This window comes from Nasonia vitripennis, chromosome 3, assembly GCF_009193385.2.
Source record: "Nasonia vitripennis strain AsymCx chromosome 3, Nvit_psr_1.1, whole genome shotgun sequence".
NCBI lineage: Eukaryota > Metazoa > Arthropoda > Insecta > Hymenoptera > Pteromalidae > Nasonia > Nasonia vitripennis.
Genome location: NC_045759.1, coordinates 12,196,143 through 12,214,065, shown reverse-complemented (window position 1 = coordinate 12,214,065; position 17,923 = coordinate 12,196,143). Strand labels below are relative to the sequence as shown.

The 17,923-nt window shown below is 45.3% G+C and overlaps 1 protein-coding gene across 5 annotated transcripts; it reads left to right on the top strand.

The window, feature by feature from the left end:
* The first annotated feature begins 849 nt into the window (after nucleotides 1–849).
* Nucleotides 850–8,889, top strand: LOC100678478. 5 transcript variants are annotated; one of them, XM_016989656.3, is made up of 7 exons: nucleotides 1,096–1,219; nucleotides 1,356–1,411; nucleotides 6,203–6,361; nucleotides 6,455–6,708; nucleotides 7,003–7,389; nucleotides 7,699–7,981; nucleotides 8,065–8,889. In XM_016989656.3, exons 3-7 carry the CDS (start codon nucleotides 6,310–6,312, stop codon nucleotides 8,190–8,192), a joined length of 1,104 nt encoding a protein of 367 aa, XP_016845145.1. In that variant the 5' UTR covers nucleotides 1,096–1,219; nucleotides 1,356–1,411; nucleotides 6,203–6,309; the 3' UTR covers nucleotides 8,193–8,889. The 5 variants fall into 5 exon arrangements, with proteins under 5 accessions (XP_003428059.1, XP_031782082.1, XP_031782081.1 ...); XM_003428011.5 differs by lacking the exon at nucleotides 1,356–1,411 and having other exon boundaries at nucleotides 850–1,176; XM_031926222.2 differs by lacking the exon at nucleotides 1,356–1,411 and having other exon boundaries at nucleotides 903–1,229.
* Nucleotides 8,890–17,923: the final 9,034 nt, after the last annotated feature.

Genomic DNA, 17,923 nt, shown 5'->3' with positions numbered 1-17,923 from the left:
CCAGGTGTTATCGCGCACGTCGCTGAGGAGGAAGCGGAGACTCAGTTCGCTATAACTGCAGAGCGCAGAGGAAAAATGCATTGGCTAGAAAACTACGATTATCAATATTGACATTGAAGATTACGAGAGTCCTTGCCTCGGACATATGTCTAGTGGATTGCACACGGCCACGTGTCTCTCTCTCTCTCTCTCTCTCTCTCTCTCTCTCTCTCTCGAGCCAATATTGATTAGCGGAAAAATGGTCGGCTCTATCTATGCTTGGTCATTACGTTGACGAATCATTGCATAACTTCCTATTCCTTGAAGCGAGCTGATTGATTCTAACGAAACCAAAACTAGCAAGAGTAATAAAATTCGTCGCCGTCAAAGTCAAAGCATCTCAAATAATTTTCTAACGATGAGTGCTGCGCAAAAGCATTAGTGCGCGAAATGAGTCACGTGAGGCTCCTTATCGCGGCTCGCGATCTGCATAACATTTTGAAAATTGCGTTATCAGCAACTTCATCGTTGTAGTTGTGAGTACGTGCGAAGTTCAACGATCGGCAGACTTGACATTAGACTTATAGTTCAGTCGCTAGTAAGTTCAATGCACCGCGGTAGGCCGATACGTCAGAGGATTTTTAAAGCTCGAATTGCGCAACGGCACGGGTAAATTCCTGCATGCTCGAGAGTCCTCCGAGTTGAGGTGCAGGACGGGGTGGATGAGAGGTGCCGAGGAAAGAGCCAACGCCGCTGACCAGCGTCATCCTCTTCCTGCCACGTGCATGCAGCTAATCGCTCGTCATCGCGGAAAGAAAAAATGTTAGAAGTAGCAGCAGCAGCTGCAGTGGTAGGAGAGATTCATAGTAGAGTAGGAGGACGGAAGCGCAGCAGCGGCGCAATAAAATGTAGCTACTCGCCCAACTCGCGGCAAGATATCGAACTGACGCGTAGTAGGTGCGGCGCGCGGGCTACACAATCGGATGGATTTGCTTGCGGAGCGGCTGCAGCAGCAGCAGCAGCAGCAACGTCGTCGTCGGAATTAATTGTCGCCCCCCTGTGACGCGAGGCGGCATAAAGCGCGGAGCGCCGGTCGCCGGTCGGTCGTCTAGTAGTAGAGCCGCAGCGCCACAGCCGCCGCGAGCAACTATCTCTAGCGACGCGCCGCAGAAAATATGGAGCGACGAAGTGTGTCAGGTACGCGCCAGAGCCTCGACTACTAGCCTGCAGCCGTTCGTTCGTCCGTTCACGTATTTATATATACTCCTCTCTGTCTCTCACTCACTTACTCACTCTCTCTCTCTCTCTCTCTCTCTCTCTCTCTCTCTCTCTCTCTCTCTCTCTCGCTCTCTCTCACTCACTCACTTCTCTTTCAGCTCGCTTTCAGCCAGTTTGCCAGTGTGTGCGACCGCGTAGTACGGCTACACCAAGAGTGAGTCTGCTTGCTTATACACTCGCCGCCGCCGCCGCCGTCGCCGCCGCCGGTGGCCATGCACTTGTCTTCTATTTCTGTTTGCTTGCACTTGCGCTACTTTTTTCCTTCCCGCGTTCAGCTGCTTTATTTGGACTAGCTCAACAAGTTTCAATTAGTCGAGCTGCTTTGGAGAGCCAGTCGAGCCGCGAGTCCTCGCTTTGTCTCGCTTTTCATTTAAATTTTTCAATTTACCTCAATTTTCCGAAATTAATCCGCATGCATAATTAACGCCGCCTCTGCGCGGCAAAAGTCGCTCTCGCTATCTCCTATCCTCATTATCCTAATGCAGTTCGTCACTTCCGTGCAAATCCATATTAGGCGAGCGCTTTCAAAGGATCGCGGCTCATTGAGAAATACGCCAACAATCGCACCGCTTTCATCGTTTTCGAAATTGATATTGCACTCGCTGTAATAAGAAACGCATCAGGGACCCACATCACGCTGCATCGTCAATGCAAGCGCCGAGGATATGAATCATATTTTATTTTCGAATTTATTATTATTGCAGCCCATCTGAATGGAGATAGATCCTTATCGGACGCGTCAAGTGCGCCGGGGTTTCGTAGAAAAAGCCATTGTTCTGCGCGCCGCGGAGCTGAGCAATATTTTATTTTTACGATTGAAACGTCGGTGCGGAGTATCTCAATCAATACGTCGCATTGTGCCGGCCCGTCGAATGCCACCTATCTCGTTGCACTGTGAGCCGCGTAAATTAAATCATAATACCGATTCATTAGTTCGCTGTGTCTAGCATGAAATTTCTACTCAATCATCGGCTTTCATTCACGGTCTCAGTTCGAGATGAAATATGCACAGCATCTTTGTCACCGCGAGCTGACGTTGCGAGCGTTATGTCATCCCGTAATTACTCTAGCTTATTTTCAATGCCTCTTTTTCCTCTAGCGAATTCGCGTCGAAAATCCAATCACACCTTTCTCGCGCCCTTCCATCACCAGCGCGCACATGCTAATCAGCGACACGAGAAGCGCGGAGAGTAATTTTCCTCGATCGATCAAACGAGACGATCTCCGCATCATGATTACGGACACGTGTCGCGAGTCGCGAGGCTGCGCGCACGTGTCTCTCTCTCTCTCTCTCTCTCTTACTCACTCCGCGCGCCATTGTCTCTCGGCGTCGCGCGATCATTTTTGCGGCGCCTCTTGCGCTGATAGTTCGCGGCAAACTAGTGCAGCGCGTCTACGACTAGGCGAGTGCGTTCAATGTCGCGGTGCTCCCGCTATAAATACAGCGAGATACGCGCGCAACCGAGCCGCGGATAACGAATGGCCGAGCGCGAGCGGGCTCGACCTTGCGCGAAACTACCTTCGTTAATGCGCCTCGCGATGCGTCGGAATGGGCTTTTTTCTGGACCTGCGCTGCTGCTGTTTTTGGATCTTTTTTTCTCATCGATTTCCAATGTCGCGCTGGTAATTTAATTCTAGTAGAATCGCCGAGTGAGTAATGTCCATCGTATTTTAGAAAATGACACGTCTCTCAGCGCTCGAATGAACGTTATTGCTCTTGGGCTATATCCGACTGCTTGAAACCCCGCATTTCGCAAATAATTTGAACGCGGCTGCATCCAGTTCGGCACAGAGATGTTTCATTTCAATAGGGTCCGCTACGTTTCGGAACGCGAAAAGTCGGCGATCCTCACTCGACATCTCGAAGCTCCAGCGGCAGTTCCTCCTCATTATAGCGTATCGAGCCGCGTGCATCCACACGTGCGGCACGCGTTACAGTTGGCGCTCTCAAGAGTGGAGGAGGGAGAGTCGCGCGCTCGGAGAGGAGGCCTTGGGCCAGCCGCGCAGTACACTATGTCACTGGGTATTACGGCCATTGCCGGCGGACGCTACGCAGACGCGCGAGCCTCCGCGCGCGCTTATCATACACACCACCTCCTACTATTTTCTTCTCCTCCATTACGCTTGTTAGCTATATACACGTATGCGCCGAGCTGTGTGCTTTGTGCGAAGTGCGTGAGCCGAACGCGGCGATGATGTGAGCTTGTTTGAATTTGCAAACGTATATTTTTAGACCCAAGTGACTTTTTCATTACGAGCGCTTGACGATCTTGCGGATCGTTCTAACGAATTCTGCAACAGGCTTCTTCAATCGGACTGCTGTTATTTTGAGTAGGCATACCAAAGCTGCCACAGTCCAAGCGGCAAACAAAAGCCACGCTTCGATCATCAGATCGTTTATGCTTTGGGAATCCTCCTTCCGCTATGTTCGACAAGATCTGTTTGATTTTGGGCATCAATTCTGATCTGCGATACGTAGATGCGGTTGTTTTTTCTGATCGAATATCTCAAGTAACTCTTCGCTACAATGCATACGACTTTTGGTTCTCTCATAAGCAAGCTAATGCATTTATTGTTATCACTCAGAGTGGTATAATGCTCACGAATATCGTCCGAGCGAAGCATGCTTTTGTAAGTTGAAAGTCCGAAAATTTGTATGTATTTCAATTTTGTCAAATCCTCAAGAGTCTCTATGGATTTTTTTTTCTGTGAGAAACAATGAAAATTGATGTTAAAGTGCTTTGTACGAAAATGCTGATTCCAAAAATTATTAATATTAGAACAAGTATTGCAGTGCTAGTGAACATCCTCAAAAAGTCTAAGGTTGCTTTTGTCGCTGATTGTTTTAACAAGTATTTCAAACAGATGACTGTTAGGAGGGTATTGATGACGAAAACTATCAAACCCTTCAAGGTGAAAAAACCAAGGAATTTGTGTTTCTATTTTGCTGAATCCTTTAACGACACGATGTGTACTGCTTCCGTATAGAAGAGGTACGCTTGGATATTCCAGTAATTACGTATCATGTACAGCACCATGGCAAAGTCAGTCTATCGTACTTGATAGCACGTCTTCGACGAGTCCTAATTCCTGTCCGTAGTCGTCTATGTCGGTGTAAACATCGGCTCGTTTAACGATCGCAGTTGCGTTTAAATGATTGAGAATTATGCGAATCAAACTCGCGGAAATACCAACGAATCTGTCAAACTTATTAATAATATTCGTTCATTAGAGTTGGTTTATATACAGTTTTTATATCATGGCTATTTAAATTTTACATTTTATTGAAGAATAGGTTGGATAAAAGTTCACTATTCATATCATTTGTGGTAATATTCATTGGCCTGTACAGGTGTTGCAATAGTGTCCAGTGTTTTTCTATAGTTTGATTAAGGTAGTTCACCGGAATATTTATTTTCTTAGGATAAACTTCCTCAACAAATCCTCAAACTTTGTTTACATATTCAATTAAGTGTCCTCTATAACGTGGTATTTTTTTACCCCTCAAGCGACATTATTTTTAGAGATATTGAACCTTGAAATTTTGTATTTTAACATGGGAAGCCTATACCGAGTCCGATTTTTGAGGACGTTTAGTTGAATTGAGAAGCAAGTTTTCTTAGAATATTTAAAAAACTAGCTTATGGTGTAAAATAGCAATACAAATCATCGAGAAAAAGTTGGATAAGGCAAACGAGGCTTTTTTTAAGATGCAATTCAAAGTTTTCATCCCATGCTATCAGTATATCTATATAGGTGTGCAGCGTTCCACCTTCTTACAAGTTTTGAGAGTATTTTATACTCTAAACAATTTATATCGCCATTCTAATGTTTGATACTGTGAATTGTAAGGTTTTGACATTAGATAACACTGTATATTATCTTAAGAAAGGAATTTTCTAATAAAAATCCTAATTGAGCACCACTGCAGCTGGTGAACTACCTTAACTTCTAACGCCGTTCAAAAACTTGGAGCTAACTTTGAATATAGAAAAAAGGTGTATACGATGGTATGGTCGGGTGATCTGCTAAACAGATAAATCGCTTAAACGATACTGAAATTCCAAGTTACGTCGAGAATAGAGAGAGAGAGAGAGCTGACTGACAATCTTCATCTTCATTTTGGTTGATTATCACATATCGAGCTGCATGATTCCACCACATTAAATCCTTTAAATCTGCTAACATTGTTTTGTACATTGTGATGAATGAAACTATCATTGCCACGCTTGCTACTGAAATGCTTTTCTTCTCAATGTAAGTTTCATTTGAATTGTCTATCATTGATATAACAAAGTTATGGGTGTCAAAGTTAAAAAAATAATTTTTATGTACGAAATCTCACATTGGCCCACTTCGCACAGCACGATCGGGAGTTCATTTTTACTATCAAGGCATTCTTTCATAATTTCTTTCTGTGAACGTATTATATTAACAAACGTATTCAACCACATACGTTACGATTAAAAGGACATTAAATCCAAAATTATGAAAACTTACGGTGGACGTGAAATCACGAATGGACCCCGATTATTTTGTGAAGTAATAGAGGCACCGATGCAATTTGTTTGCTTAGAAGACAAAATAAAAGCTTTCAAAACAAAGCCGTAAACAAAAAGATTTACTTTGTTTTTCTTAATCTCGATTCAAATGGTTGCACCAAATAGTTGCAGAAATTGCTCAAATTTTTGCATTAAAATCTTCTTGCTTGCAGAATTTCACTTTTATAAATGGTGGGCTGGTATACTGCGACTTGCGTTGAAAAAATTAATTTTTGTTCTGTTTGTTTTTCTTCGAGTGTTAGCCTATACAATTTGCTTGGTATATTTTTCCAATGCTTCATAGACTTTTTTAATTATTATTAAAAGCTTAAAAAAATCAATAAGACAATATCTCCAGTATTATGTATATTAAGTGCAGTTATGACCGCGGCTCTTTTTTGCAGAAATTATCGAACAGTATCAGCCGCTGATAAGGAAGTATGAAAACGACGAAAATCTGGTCATTCTGGATGCTAGAGAGGAACCTGGGACTAAAGCAGGAGAGAACTATATGTCGATAGTACTTAGAACAAAAATCATAGGAAGACGAGGAAATGGAAGTCGTTAGTATCGAAAGATCAGACGTGTTATGTGAATCAGTGAGGCTTTATTTTGCACTATATCTAAGTTTATGGTTGAAATTCTGTTCTTTACAGCTTACAAAAAGTCCTTTATGCGAAAAATGCTGTTGTGCAACATGCAGCTGGCCAAGATCACCCGCAACAGCAACCTTTTTCGCATCGAGTCGTATTTCTATGAAAAGCTCCTTCCGCTACTTGGGCCCTTCGGTCCAGACTGCATTCTAGCACAACCACGCGAGATAATCATGGAGGACTTGGGAGACCGGGATTTCTCCATCTGCGAAAGGCGCAAGCTCCTCGACTTGGAGCACTGTTCAGCAGTCGTACAGGTATAAAAAATGATCTCAGAGAAAATACCAGTTTGTAACGTCGAAGTCAGCCGTGCTCGAATGCCGTAAAAAACTCGAGAGCAAATTTGAATTTCATAGCGAGATTTTCTTTAACGAGAAGTTTAGCCGCGCAAAAGCGTTGGAAATAAATCACGAGATAAAAGCACTAGCGCTGACGCGTCAGTGCATAGGATTTCTAAAAATAAACGTTTATCGTTGTGCCGGGAATGAGGATTTTTGCTCAGTCAGTAGAAATAGACGAACTATGTCAGACGTGTTCGATGAAACTTGCAGACGTTAGCATCGATGCACGCCTCGTCGCTCCACCTAAAGCTCAGCTCGCCGGATCGTTTCGCAGAGCTGGTGGCGCCGCTCTGCGAGAACATCTTCCCCACGGACACCGAGGAGTCGATCGGCTCGTTCTTCGAGAGCGGCGTGGATTTCGCTCTCAAGAGCTTGGAGTCAATCGAACCTCGCACCGGAAGGGTGGAACGCGCCATCGAGTTCCTCCGGAGCTACCAAGACAAGGTGGCCGAGAGTATGAGGCAGCTGCTCAGGCCGAGGCCGGAGGACGAGCAGCGCTTTTGGGTCATCACGCACGGCGACACCTGGAACAATAACATCATGTTTTTGCACGATGCCGAGGGCAAGGTCGTGCGCGTCAAATTCGTCGACTTTCAGGTGGGTGAGCGTTTTGTAAGAGATCGTTAGATACACTTACGATCGAGAAATCGATATTCACTCGATTTAATAGCGGTCCAAAACCCCAAGGTGTTCCCATGTCATGTACTCCTCCGATCAGTCTACCGAAAAAAGTAGGTCAACGAGGATTTAAGTACCCTCCGCAATTACGCTGAAAATCCATAACTCCTTGTCCATTTCGCAACCCATCCGCATACATGGCAGTAACGAAGTATCTCACAGGCATCTATAATTATGAGTGAAAAGAACAAAGACGATTGGCAATAAAACCCGAATGTACGTACACAGGTGGCGAGGCACTCGTCACCGGCGTTCGACTTCACTTACTTCCTGTACTCGTCGGCGAGGTCGGAGGTCCTCGAGCGCGACACGGACGAGCTCATCGGCACGTACGAGCGCTTTCTGCTGCACGACCTTCGCAGGCTCGACGCTCCCGAGCGCGACCTCGGGGCCCTCGCTCGGCCGGGCTGGTTCAAGGACGAGCTCCGACGAAACGGCCTTTTCGGCCTCTTCGGCGCGCTCATGGTGCTGCAGGTCATCTTCATCGACGAGGGTCGAGCCGTCGAGTTGGGTAGGTGCACGGCTTTTACGAGCCATTCTCTCGGTATCCTCTTCTAGCGTAACAACATTTCTCATTCGTTTCCTTTTAATTAGAGATGAACAAAACGAAGGACGAATTCAACACGGAGAAGCTGTACGACTTGACGCCGGAGAAGACAGAGAGGCTATTCACCGTCGTTGACCATTACGTGCGACACTTCAAGAACGACGCTTCTAGCTGAATTCATTATCGCTTTCGTGGATCGAGTGGTGTGGCGTTAGACAAATTTCACTGTCCGACAGTGTGTATTATTTGTTTTTCCCGCGTCTTATATGCCAAAGGAACTCTAGTGCCGATCGATATGCCGATTGCAAAGCCGGTTGCATGTTTTTATAATAAACACGCCGTTATTTTTCTACGCGCGATCGCGAGCGACGCGCATATATGAGATGCGAATATTTTTGTGTGTCGCGATCGATATTGCACATTAGGTACCGAGCTGTAAATATTTTTCTACTGCGAAATTGCACTGCGAAATCGCAGGAGCCCGATTGTGATTACGGTGTGCTTTAAAAGTGTAAACACGCAGTAGTAGATTAGTACAAATTACATTGTAAACTATGATATTTTTCTAAAAAACAAATCGATTTGTCGAGTGAATGTATATTTTTCGAGACATGTAGACACGCAGAGTCGCGACTGGAGCGCGCCTGCGGCGATTCTTTGGAGAGAACCTTCCGCCGTTCACCGTCGGAGTGCGCACGGGTTACCTTTTTCGCTCTCGTGCGAGTATGGATTTCTCAGTGCGTTGGAGAGTAAAACTTCGTACCCGCTGTGAGTCAATTGTTGAAGCGAAATTTTACGCAAAATGTTGTAATAAATTTTGGACGACTGTTCGCCAGCAGCTGCTGTTATTCTCCAGTTGTGGAACCTTTCAATTGCGCCTGACTTTTATTGATTTATTTGTTGACGTTTTGCACGACTCGCTGGAATTATGAATTATGAATATTAGAAATGGACGTTGAAGTCTTCATGAAACTGTTCGCGTGATTGAAACCTATTGTTCTCGATAATGCATGCACGAGTATTTTGTTTACAGGATTTTTAATTTTTCAGCGGATAATTTATAAGTTGTAAATTAATCGAGCGAAGTATTGAACAACGATCTCGGAACCTTTTATTACGCGAGAGAAAGTGTTTGGGATCCAAGCACCGCAGAGCTTGTCGAAAGTAGACAATGTCCAAGTCTCTTGTGCGCTTGTCAGCAATGATAAACGCAAAGAATTGCAAAACTACGATAGCCGTCTGCCAAAATACTGATGTATGCTACTAATTTCTCTCGGAGGAACTTTTAATTTCTTCTCTCTTAGTGAAGCAGAAACCACGCAATCAAGCGCGGAATTGTTTATAATCACAGAGCAATAGTACTCTTCATAGCGCGCATTGAAAATCCCGCATACGGAATTACGCAAACTCGTCGCGCGCGCGGCAAACGAGACACAATTCCATATCGTAAATTATTTAGCGCTAATCTCGTATCTCCAATTGGCCATAAACAGCAGCGAGAGAGGAGAGAGAAAGCCCCAAGGGTAAGTCTCCGCTGCAAGGAATAACACCTGAACTACATAAAGCAGATTTATCATTCCGCGGGAGACTTCTGTATAATTCGTTTCTTTCAGCGACTCATCCTGCACCAGATTTAACGATGAAAATTCTTGTAAAAGGCCTTGCGGACACTCGAGGGTGCAACATCAGCAAAATCCGCGTCGCGCACGTACGGACAATCGAGCGATTAAAACGGCGGCTTTAATGCGCCTGCGTTTCCGCGACTCCCCGAGGGTCCCAAGGAGCAGGCGATTATGGTCGTCCTAATGATCGCCGCCAGGTGCAGATACGAATCAGCGCGCCGCGTGCATACGCTCGATTGTGTCACCGCGAGTCTCTCCACTGCAATAGTTCGCGGGTATTTTTCGGAAAAATAGCATTATTTAATCGCGCGCGTGCATTGTGTGTACGTGACTGGATGAGCTGCGAGCCGTAGATAGCCTGGGACGAAGCTGTTTTAGTTAATGCGTATAGAGCCACGTGCTATGGCGGATTTATCCTCGGAGTGTATACGCTGTCGTGTCGCCCCCGGGTTGATGGGGGGTGTTATGCAAGGATTTTCGGATTTGATCCGCTGGATTTAGAACGACACAATCTCGACGCATCTTGATAAAGTTTCCACGAGTGTGTTAAACGCGTGAGAAAATCCTATATCGAGCTAAGTGGTAACTGGCGAGTACGGCAAGACCGACCGCTTTTCTCTCCCGTAGGTCTGAGAGAATGCATTATATTGTAGCACAAAATAACTACCCGTATTATATACGAGGGCACTTCCGCATCTTCCCCCGTCGCAGCTCCTCATCAGCATCTGCTCTTCTCCTCCGGCGCATCGTAGCAGCAGCGGCGGCAGTAGGAGCGCTTTCACAATCGCATCGCGATAAATCGCGGCTGCAGCCACGCGCCCCTCGGTTGCACGTAACAGTTCGCGCGCGCTCGGCGAAATCTAAATCCTTGGACGGCGCCGGCGCAGCGCACCTGTCGACCGGCCGCCGAGATAACGCTCGTATTTGCCGACGAAGATAGACGGGGCTCGGGGATAACGAGCAGGAGCAAAAATTCTTCGCCGAAGAAGCTTCGGCTTCGTCGTCGCGGCGCGATTTCCGGCAACTGCAGCTCCCCAATGCAGCTCGATCTGGGGAAAGGTTGCCTCTGCGCGACGAAGGGACGATTCGAGGATTCAATTAAGGCTACTTGCTGTCTCTATTTGCATTAGTATGCGAGACCGCCGATCCGTTTCTTCTATTCTCGCGGGCTTAATAGCTGATCACTTTTCACTCGACTGCACAAACTGAAGGGGCAAACAATGGAATTCAAGAAAAAATCAAACGCCACTCGGTTGTCTACACGAAACAATAAGTCGCGCATCGGCTCGGCTCACAACATTACTCATAACATCGCGTCTCCGCAAAACTGTCAACCGTCTCTCCTGTGCGATTCTCACGGTGCGCCGCGCGTGTACGATAGCGTCTTCTTCCCCCGAGCTCGATGAAAATTTCAAATTCAAATGAGCTGCGGCTCGGTAAATCTCGTAACGCCATCGTTGCCACCAACGCCACTCGAGTTTGCCAATATTCGTGCGAATGGCGAACGACCGTCGTGTCCGGCGGAGATGAGGATGATAAGTCTTTTATACGATTTCGATATTAAGACAAGGATACCGCGGGGAAGGTGCTGTCATTCGCCGCTGCAGGTGTCGTTGAGGTATCATGCTCGCTGATGGATTTGCATTTGAGTTAATGTGTCGTGCGTCGCGGCGCTGCAAAAATGATTGATTTATAGTTGTCAGAATCTCGCAGTATACACATCCGTTCATTCGCTCAATCAACTCGATTTTCTTCTAATTTTATAAAGCGCCTGGTGTTGCAAGCTCTCTGCTCTCAATCAGCCTTCTCATTAATAGTAAAATCTCTCCACTGCAGCCTCGCGACTCTGCGCAAGGTAAATAAAAAATCCCTCGACTCATCCTCGATTGGCTGAAATTTATAGCAGGCCTAGATATATCAACCTCCCCCCGCGCGTGCACAGCAGAGCCATTATACGCACTCGATAAATCCTCCGCCAGCAAAAACAATTCAATCAGCCAATCGCTCGCGTCCTTACCACACACCTATCACCTCCGTCTCTCGTCGCGGCAGCTTATAGAAAATAACCCTTAGTCAATTATCGGTGAACGCACTTTGTGAGCGAACGCGGAGCCGCGCGATTATTAACGGCCGCGAGTAATTTATTCTAATGGCTCATTAAGCGACGACTTCCATTATGCACCGCCCGCGCGTATAGCGTCGCGGTTTATGGATGTGTGCAAGAGAGAAGAGGTTTGCGAGCGCGACGCGCGGATTCCAACGGCGATTAATGAAGCCGGCGTTTGCGACGTTTGTCATTCTTGAGTTATACATATTGTGTGGATATTTCTGCAGGGGCGGGAGGAGGCGCGCGAGTCGTGGTCTTTGTCGAGCCGACTAACCCCTTGAGAAATACCGCGAGCGCGGTGATGGAATGAAAATTTATAGAGTTTTTTTCGGAGTGACCGAAATTTTCGCTTTACGGATCGATGTGATTCAGGATAGACGAAGCCACCTTCCATTGGTAGCGGTGGCCCGTTGCGTAAACCATTTTTCAATTATCCACACTTTCTTCTCCCTGTTCTCTCCTTTATTTGCATCGAGACAGACGTCTGTAATATCTGCAAGATTTACCAGCGCATCCATCCGATCCTAATCCAACATGAGAACGATTTTGCCGCACTACACTGCACGAGCAATCCGATCTCGGTTGCACGCATCGACCGCCGGGGTGAGTGCGAGCTTCGCGAATCGATCGCCGGCATGAATGAGGCTCTGCGTAGATGAAGACGATAGCTGCGTCGCGGATAATCTCTTGCGTGCGTTTATGTAATTTCGTTGAGAGATGTTACCGTTATTACGCCGCAGAGAGCTGGGACTTTATGTTTGCAGTCGGCCGTCCTTTGTGACGCCGATTTTTCCGATCTTCCTATCGATATCTAGAGAAAGAGGCACTTTGTTAATTACCGATCTTTGTGTGCGCGAAGATCGACGATAAGATTAGGTCACCGTTTTCGACGATAAATGTGAAAAAAGTCTCTTCTATTTTCAGCGACAACGTTGCAATGCAAGGTATGCTTAATAAGAGATGAGCCGAAGTTAGGGTGGTGCATTCCGGTCTGGCGAGGCAGGACCATATTCTCCGGGACTAATCGGTATCCTTATAACGGATACAGCTGCTAATCCGATCGTCCCGCTTAACTGCAGATTGCGATCTTCCCCTTTGGAATTGTTAGGGCAATTAAGCCGATGAACCGAAATAATTGCCGCGACGGGACTCCATGTAAGCTTAATCACTGGGTGCTAGAGTCGGCATTATCTTGGAATTAATCATGGGCATCGCGTTTTAGGCGACCGTTCGATCCGAACAAGACTTTTCCTCGAAATTCATTTGAAAATTAAATACGCCAAATGCTTTAAAAGAGATCGTGCCGCGCATTCCACCGAACGATGTACATGAGTCATGCTTGAGAAAAACACGTTTATCTTTATGACAGTCCGAGTGAAAAACAAATTTATGGTTTTAACAAATTCGTCGATTTTTCTTTGCGCATACTTGAGCGTTTCTCCCGCGTGATTCACGAGATAAAATAAAACGCATCGAGTCGGCGCATTTCTCTATGCAAATAAATAGGAAATAATTCATCGCAATTGAAAACGATGATCGCATAACGCTCGAATCGGTAAAGATGAATAGTCGCACGCAAATATTTACGGCGCCGGCGATACTTACGCCGCGCAGCGCATCTTCATATACAGCCATAACGATCTCGCGCGAGAGCGCGTATCAGGAAAGGAAAGTGATCCCGCGATCCAATGTCATAAGCACGCGATGATCGGTTGTGCAACGGCCTGTGCTGTACGTTGCGGAATAGCGAAAATTACCGGGGATTTTTTCCCTTTTGTTTTCGAGCTTTTTCTGGTCGCGCGCGCGCTCTAATCGTTTTGACAAGATTGTGCGATGTGCGCGCGATGATTTTTCGGTGCGAATATAATGGAGATAATGAATTTCGAAAAGCGATAGTTGTTAAATTGTTTTGGTTTTTAGCGCGATCGATGATTCAGAGAGCCGAATCAGCCTCGTGTCATTATAATAATTCGAAGTAAATTTTATCATTACAACAGTTGTGTGAATTGCGAAACGTGTGGTCTATCTAGAATTTCTCCCGTTGCGATTTTACCTACACCCAGATAGAAATAGCGATGAACTCGATACCCGACGCTTGTTATTATATAATTTGCTAAAAAAGTTATAGTTTACGGCTAATGTTCGCCGGGCAAACATTAGCATATTGTAATAAACCTGTTATATCGCTCTACGGCTGCGCAATATCAATTTCAGGAGATTTTTTCAGCAAGGGAAGCCGCCTTATCGCAATAGCTGCGTGGATTAAGGATGCATTAGCCGAACCACTGTATCGATCGGAACTTGATTGAGGGCTGGTTGACGTCGCGTTATCCTTAGCTGGAGACTAATTGTCTCGACTGTAGCAACATATTGCCGCGGAATAAGGGAAACTGGTTCGAGCAGCTCTTTGTTGGAAAATTCATGAGCGAGCTTCCGACTCAATTTTCCAGATGTTTGTTTTTTTTTACAGACCTGACATCGATTTGTCGCGCTGCACCTTACGCGCTAATGCAATCGCGTCTTTGGTACCACGCGTCGTAGTGTTATTAACGTTGGGTTGTGCAAAACGCGCAAACAATGGCTCGAATTCAGAGAAATCGCTAATTACCGAGGATGATATCGAAATATCATATTTTTCTGAAAGTCGAGCTCGCGTTATGAGCTCCTTGAGCCAGATACCAAGAGAGAGAGAGAGAGAGAGAGAGAGAGAGAGAGAGAGAGAGAGAGAGAGAGAGAGAGAGAGAGAGAGAGAGAGAGAGAGAGAGAGAGAGAGATGCCTGAGAACGCGTCCCACTAATCCGTTTCCAAAAACCTCGAAAAGCGCGCGCTTGAAGCTATAACAGCATTGACTAACCCACACCCCGTAAAATTACTCGATATTAAAGAACATACGGCGGAAAAAATAACGGCACACCGCCGCAATACAAACAAGCGAGACAAAAGGACCCACGTTACGTCAGAGCAGACATCACTTAGCGAAAGCGTTTTAGGAAGCAGCAGTGACGAATTTAATGCCTCGCGCACGCTTTTACCGACGGGAGCCGGCCAATTAAGGACGATCGGAGTCGCACGCGTGCGGCCACGAGCGTATAAGGAAGTCGTATTTTACGCAAGATGCGTCGCTCCCGCGGAGTGCAAAGTATACATTAGCCGGCGCGGAGGTGACAAATGCCGCGGCCGACGATTGAGCGGTCTAATAAATGGCCGTATTATACAAGTGGCTCACGAGGGATTGGGCTTTTAAGGATATGCCGATGCCGAGGTCGTAGCGCTGTTTATGACGATTGGTTTATTTGGAGCAAAGTGAGCTTGGATTTTATCATTTGTAGTGCTGATGAAATTTTGGCGATCTTTATGTGTAATTCGGTATATTTAATCGTTTCAAACGATTTTACGAGGAAAACCTTTCTTCGCGAAGATGTTGTTAAATTTATATCCCTGCACTTGCTTTACATTTTAATGCTGTACATGTGCAAGACTACTCGATTTTAGTCCAAATTCTGAGTTTTCGGGAGTTTAAAAGGTTGATTTAGATGGTTGGCTGAGAATTAACTTGTTGAAAAAGCAATTTTCCCTATTCAAACCCCATATTGATTTTACGATTCTTTTAGTACGATTCAGTCCATTATTACAATTTTTATCCTCCAGATAGTATAGATTTTCATAACCGCGATAAATTTCTTTTACAAGATGATAACGGGTCATAAATATGCGGGACATCGTTTCGGAATTTTCATGGATGGCGTCAGAATGAATGAAAAAATTTACGACCTCGTAGCCGAGCGTAAAATATTATTAATACACTATTTGACTATACATATATCATGAATAAATAACGTATTTATTAATTTTGTTGAGAAAAATTAAACGCGCGTCTACATTAAGAAGACTTGTTTACGACGAGCTGTAAAACATACGCATAATACAAGTATCGTGCGTCTTATGATAATATATAGGTTCCCGCGGCGAAGAGCGATTGAAATGCCGATTCTTTATCCTAGTTTCCAGTTCTTATCACGTCATCAGACGAGTCCAACAGCTTGACGAGCCTCCTTTTTGAACCAATAACTCCATCAGGAGTACTTATCCCGTATAATCACAACATTAAAAAATCTCCCATTCCAATTCCCGATCAAAGTATGTCCTAAAGCTCAAATTCAAAGGACGCAGCGCTCGCAAAAAACCTTTTCCATTCCCATAGTCGCAATTCGCAGCCAGCGATTTCTCACAAGCTCCATACTCGACCACAAAACGCACACGGAGCGAGTCCAGCAGCAGCAGCAACACCGCGTACAGATCTCCCTCACTAGCGATTATTCGCGCGGCCGGCTATGAAAATGACGCTCTCTCGCAGCTACTCCGCGCGCGGCATCGATTACAAAAGCCAAACGGCCATACGCGCAAGCACAAAAGGAATTAATTTTCCTCTTTAAAGCGGCCGGCTGAATAATATATTCACTCTCCTGGACGATAAACAAGCGCTGCGTGATATTTTCCGTCGTTATTGTGCGTTAGAATTATCGTAGAAGCCATATGTGTATTGCAATACAGCGATTGTGGGAGAATCGCTGTGCGTTGCGCAATCGATAACGCAGCCGATTTGTTTTAGCACCGTACGTACACGCGCTTTTCTGGCTATAATGAAGCTGCGGCTATACGCGCGCGATTGAATAATCGGATGCGCGCAGGGAGTTTATTTAGCTAATTATTTATTCCAATTATAGACTGAACGAGTTCGAGCTGTAATGCGCGTGCGCGAACGGTCTGTTTTCCTATATCAAATAAACACGGGATTTTTTTACCCGCATTCGTTCCTCTCGGTCCACGCAGGAGATTCGAGTGAACAAACACACTCATGCTATCTATCCAACTCATCGCAGCGCCGAAATAATTAATAAGCCGCAATGAGTCGTGTCGAGCGCAACATTTGTTTGCATACATTACGCCGACAAATTCGCAATACTCGCGCGCTGTATTCGCGGCGGAGTTTCCCAACTCGAGCGTCATATGCTGCAGCTGCTCCGGCATTTTCCACAATACACGCGGACATTCTTGCCAAATCGATCGCAACGCTCGAGAAGATGATGTTTCCATCTGCGAGCGAGCGAGCGAACGCGCGACTTTTTTTGTCCGGATCCCTCGCTCTCCGCTCTGAAGAAAAATGCCGCAATAATATACAGCGTTTTCGACACACAGTTTATGACGAGGAATCGGAGAAAAAGCGGCGAAATAAAAACACGAGCGCCAAGCGGATCCGGCGAGCGAAACGGCCGCGGCGGTGGCGGCGGCGCATGCATTAACATGGCATAAATAATTCAGGAACGCGATGATGATGGCAGTGTAAGGTGTATTTACGCAGAGAGAAGCGATGTTCGCCGCAGAGAAAGGGGCAAGAGTGAGCGGGAGAGAGAGAAAGAGAGAGAGAGAGAGAGAGAGAGAGAGAGAGAAAGCGTATGAGACTCGAGCGGATTAAAGAGGATGATTACGAGTGCGATAATGAATTATTGTGTGTTTTTCGTTGCGTTGGAAATCGGGCTCCGATAGATGCAGTGGGAAAACAATTCCTTCAAAATTTCGTTGAACTTGGTATGTGAATTGAAAAGAGGAGTAAATATCTTGCTTGTTTGTTATGCAACTTGTTTAAACCTTTTAATGTTTTATTGTTGAAAAAAAAACAAGATAGTAGTGCTTTTGGAATTCTTGCTTTTTGTGTCACATAGTAGCTATGCAAAACATTAGGTGTTGTTCATATGTTTGTCATCGGAGTGTTGATTTCAGTCGTCATATCGACTGTTCTAGCCGATCACAGAACTGTAACTATTTAAAACTTATCATACACATATAATAATCGAAATCGTTTAAAAACGTTACTAATTATAATATTCTGTTATTTTGTTTAGAGTGCGGATCTTATCGTAAATAGAACCTGATAGTACTCAAGAGTAAGTATATTACAAATTATAATAATACGTGTGTACATTTTAAATGTGTGGTTTCAGGATAAGGAACTCCGCAAGATAAGAATGCAATTCAATCACATCATCAGGCTGTTATATTTTATAAGTACTTTTATCAACATATTTCCAATATATACGTACATTATAACATAATGACGCGCGAAAATTATGAACAAAAGTGCCCCACTATACTACCTCGAAAAAAGGGTATTTTTTGCAA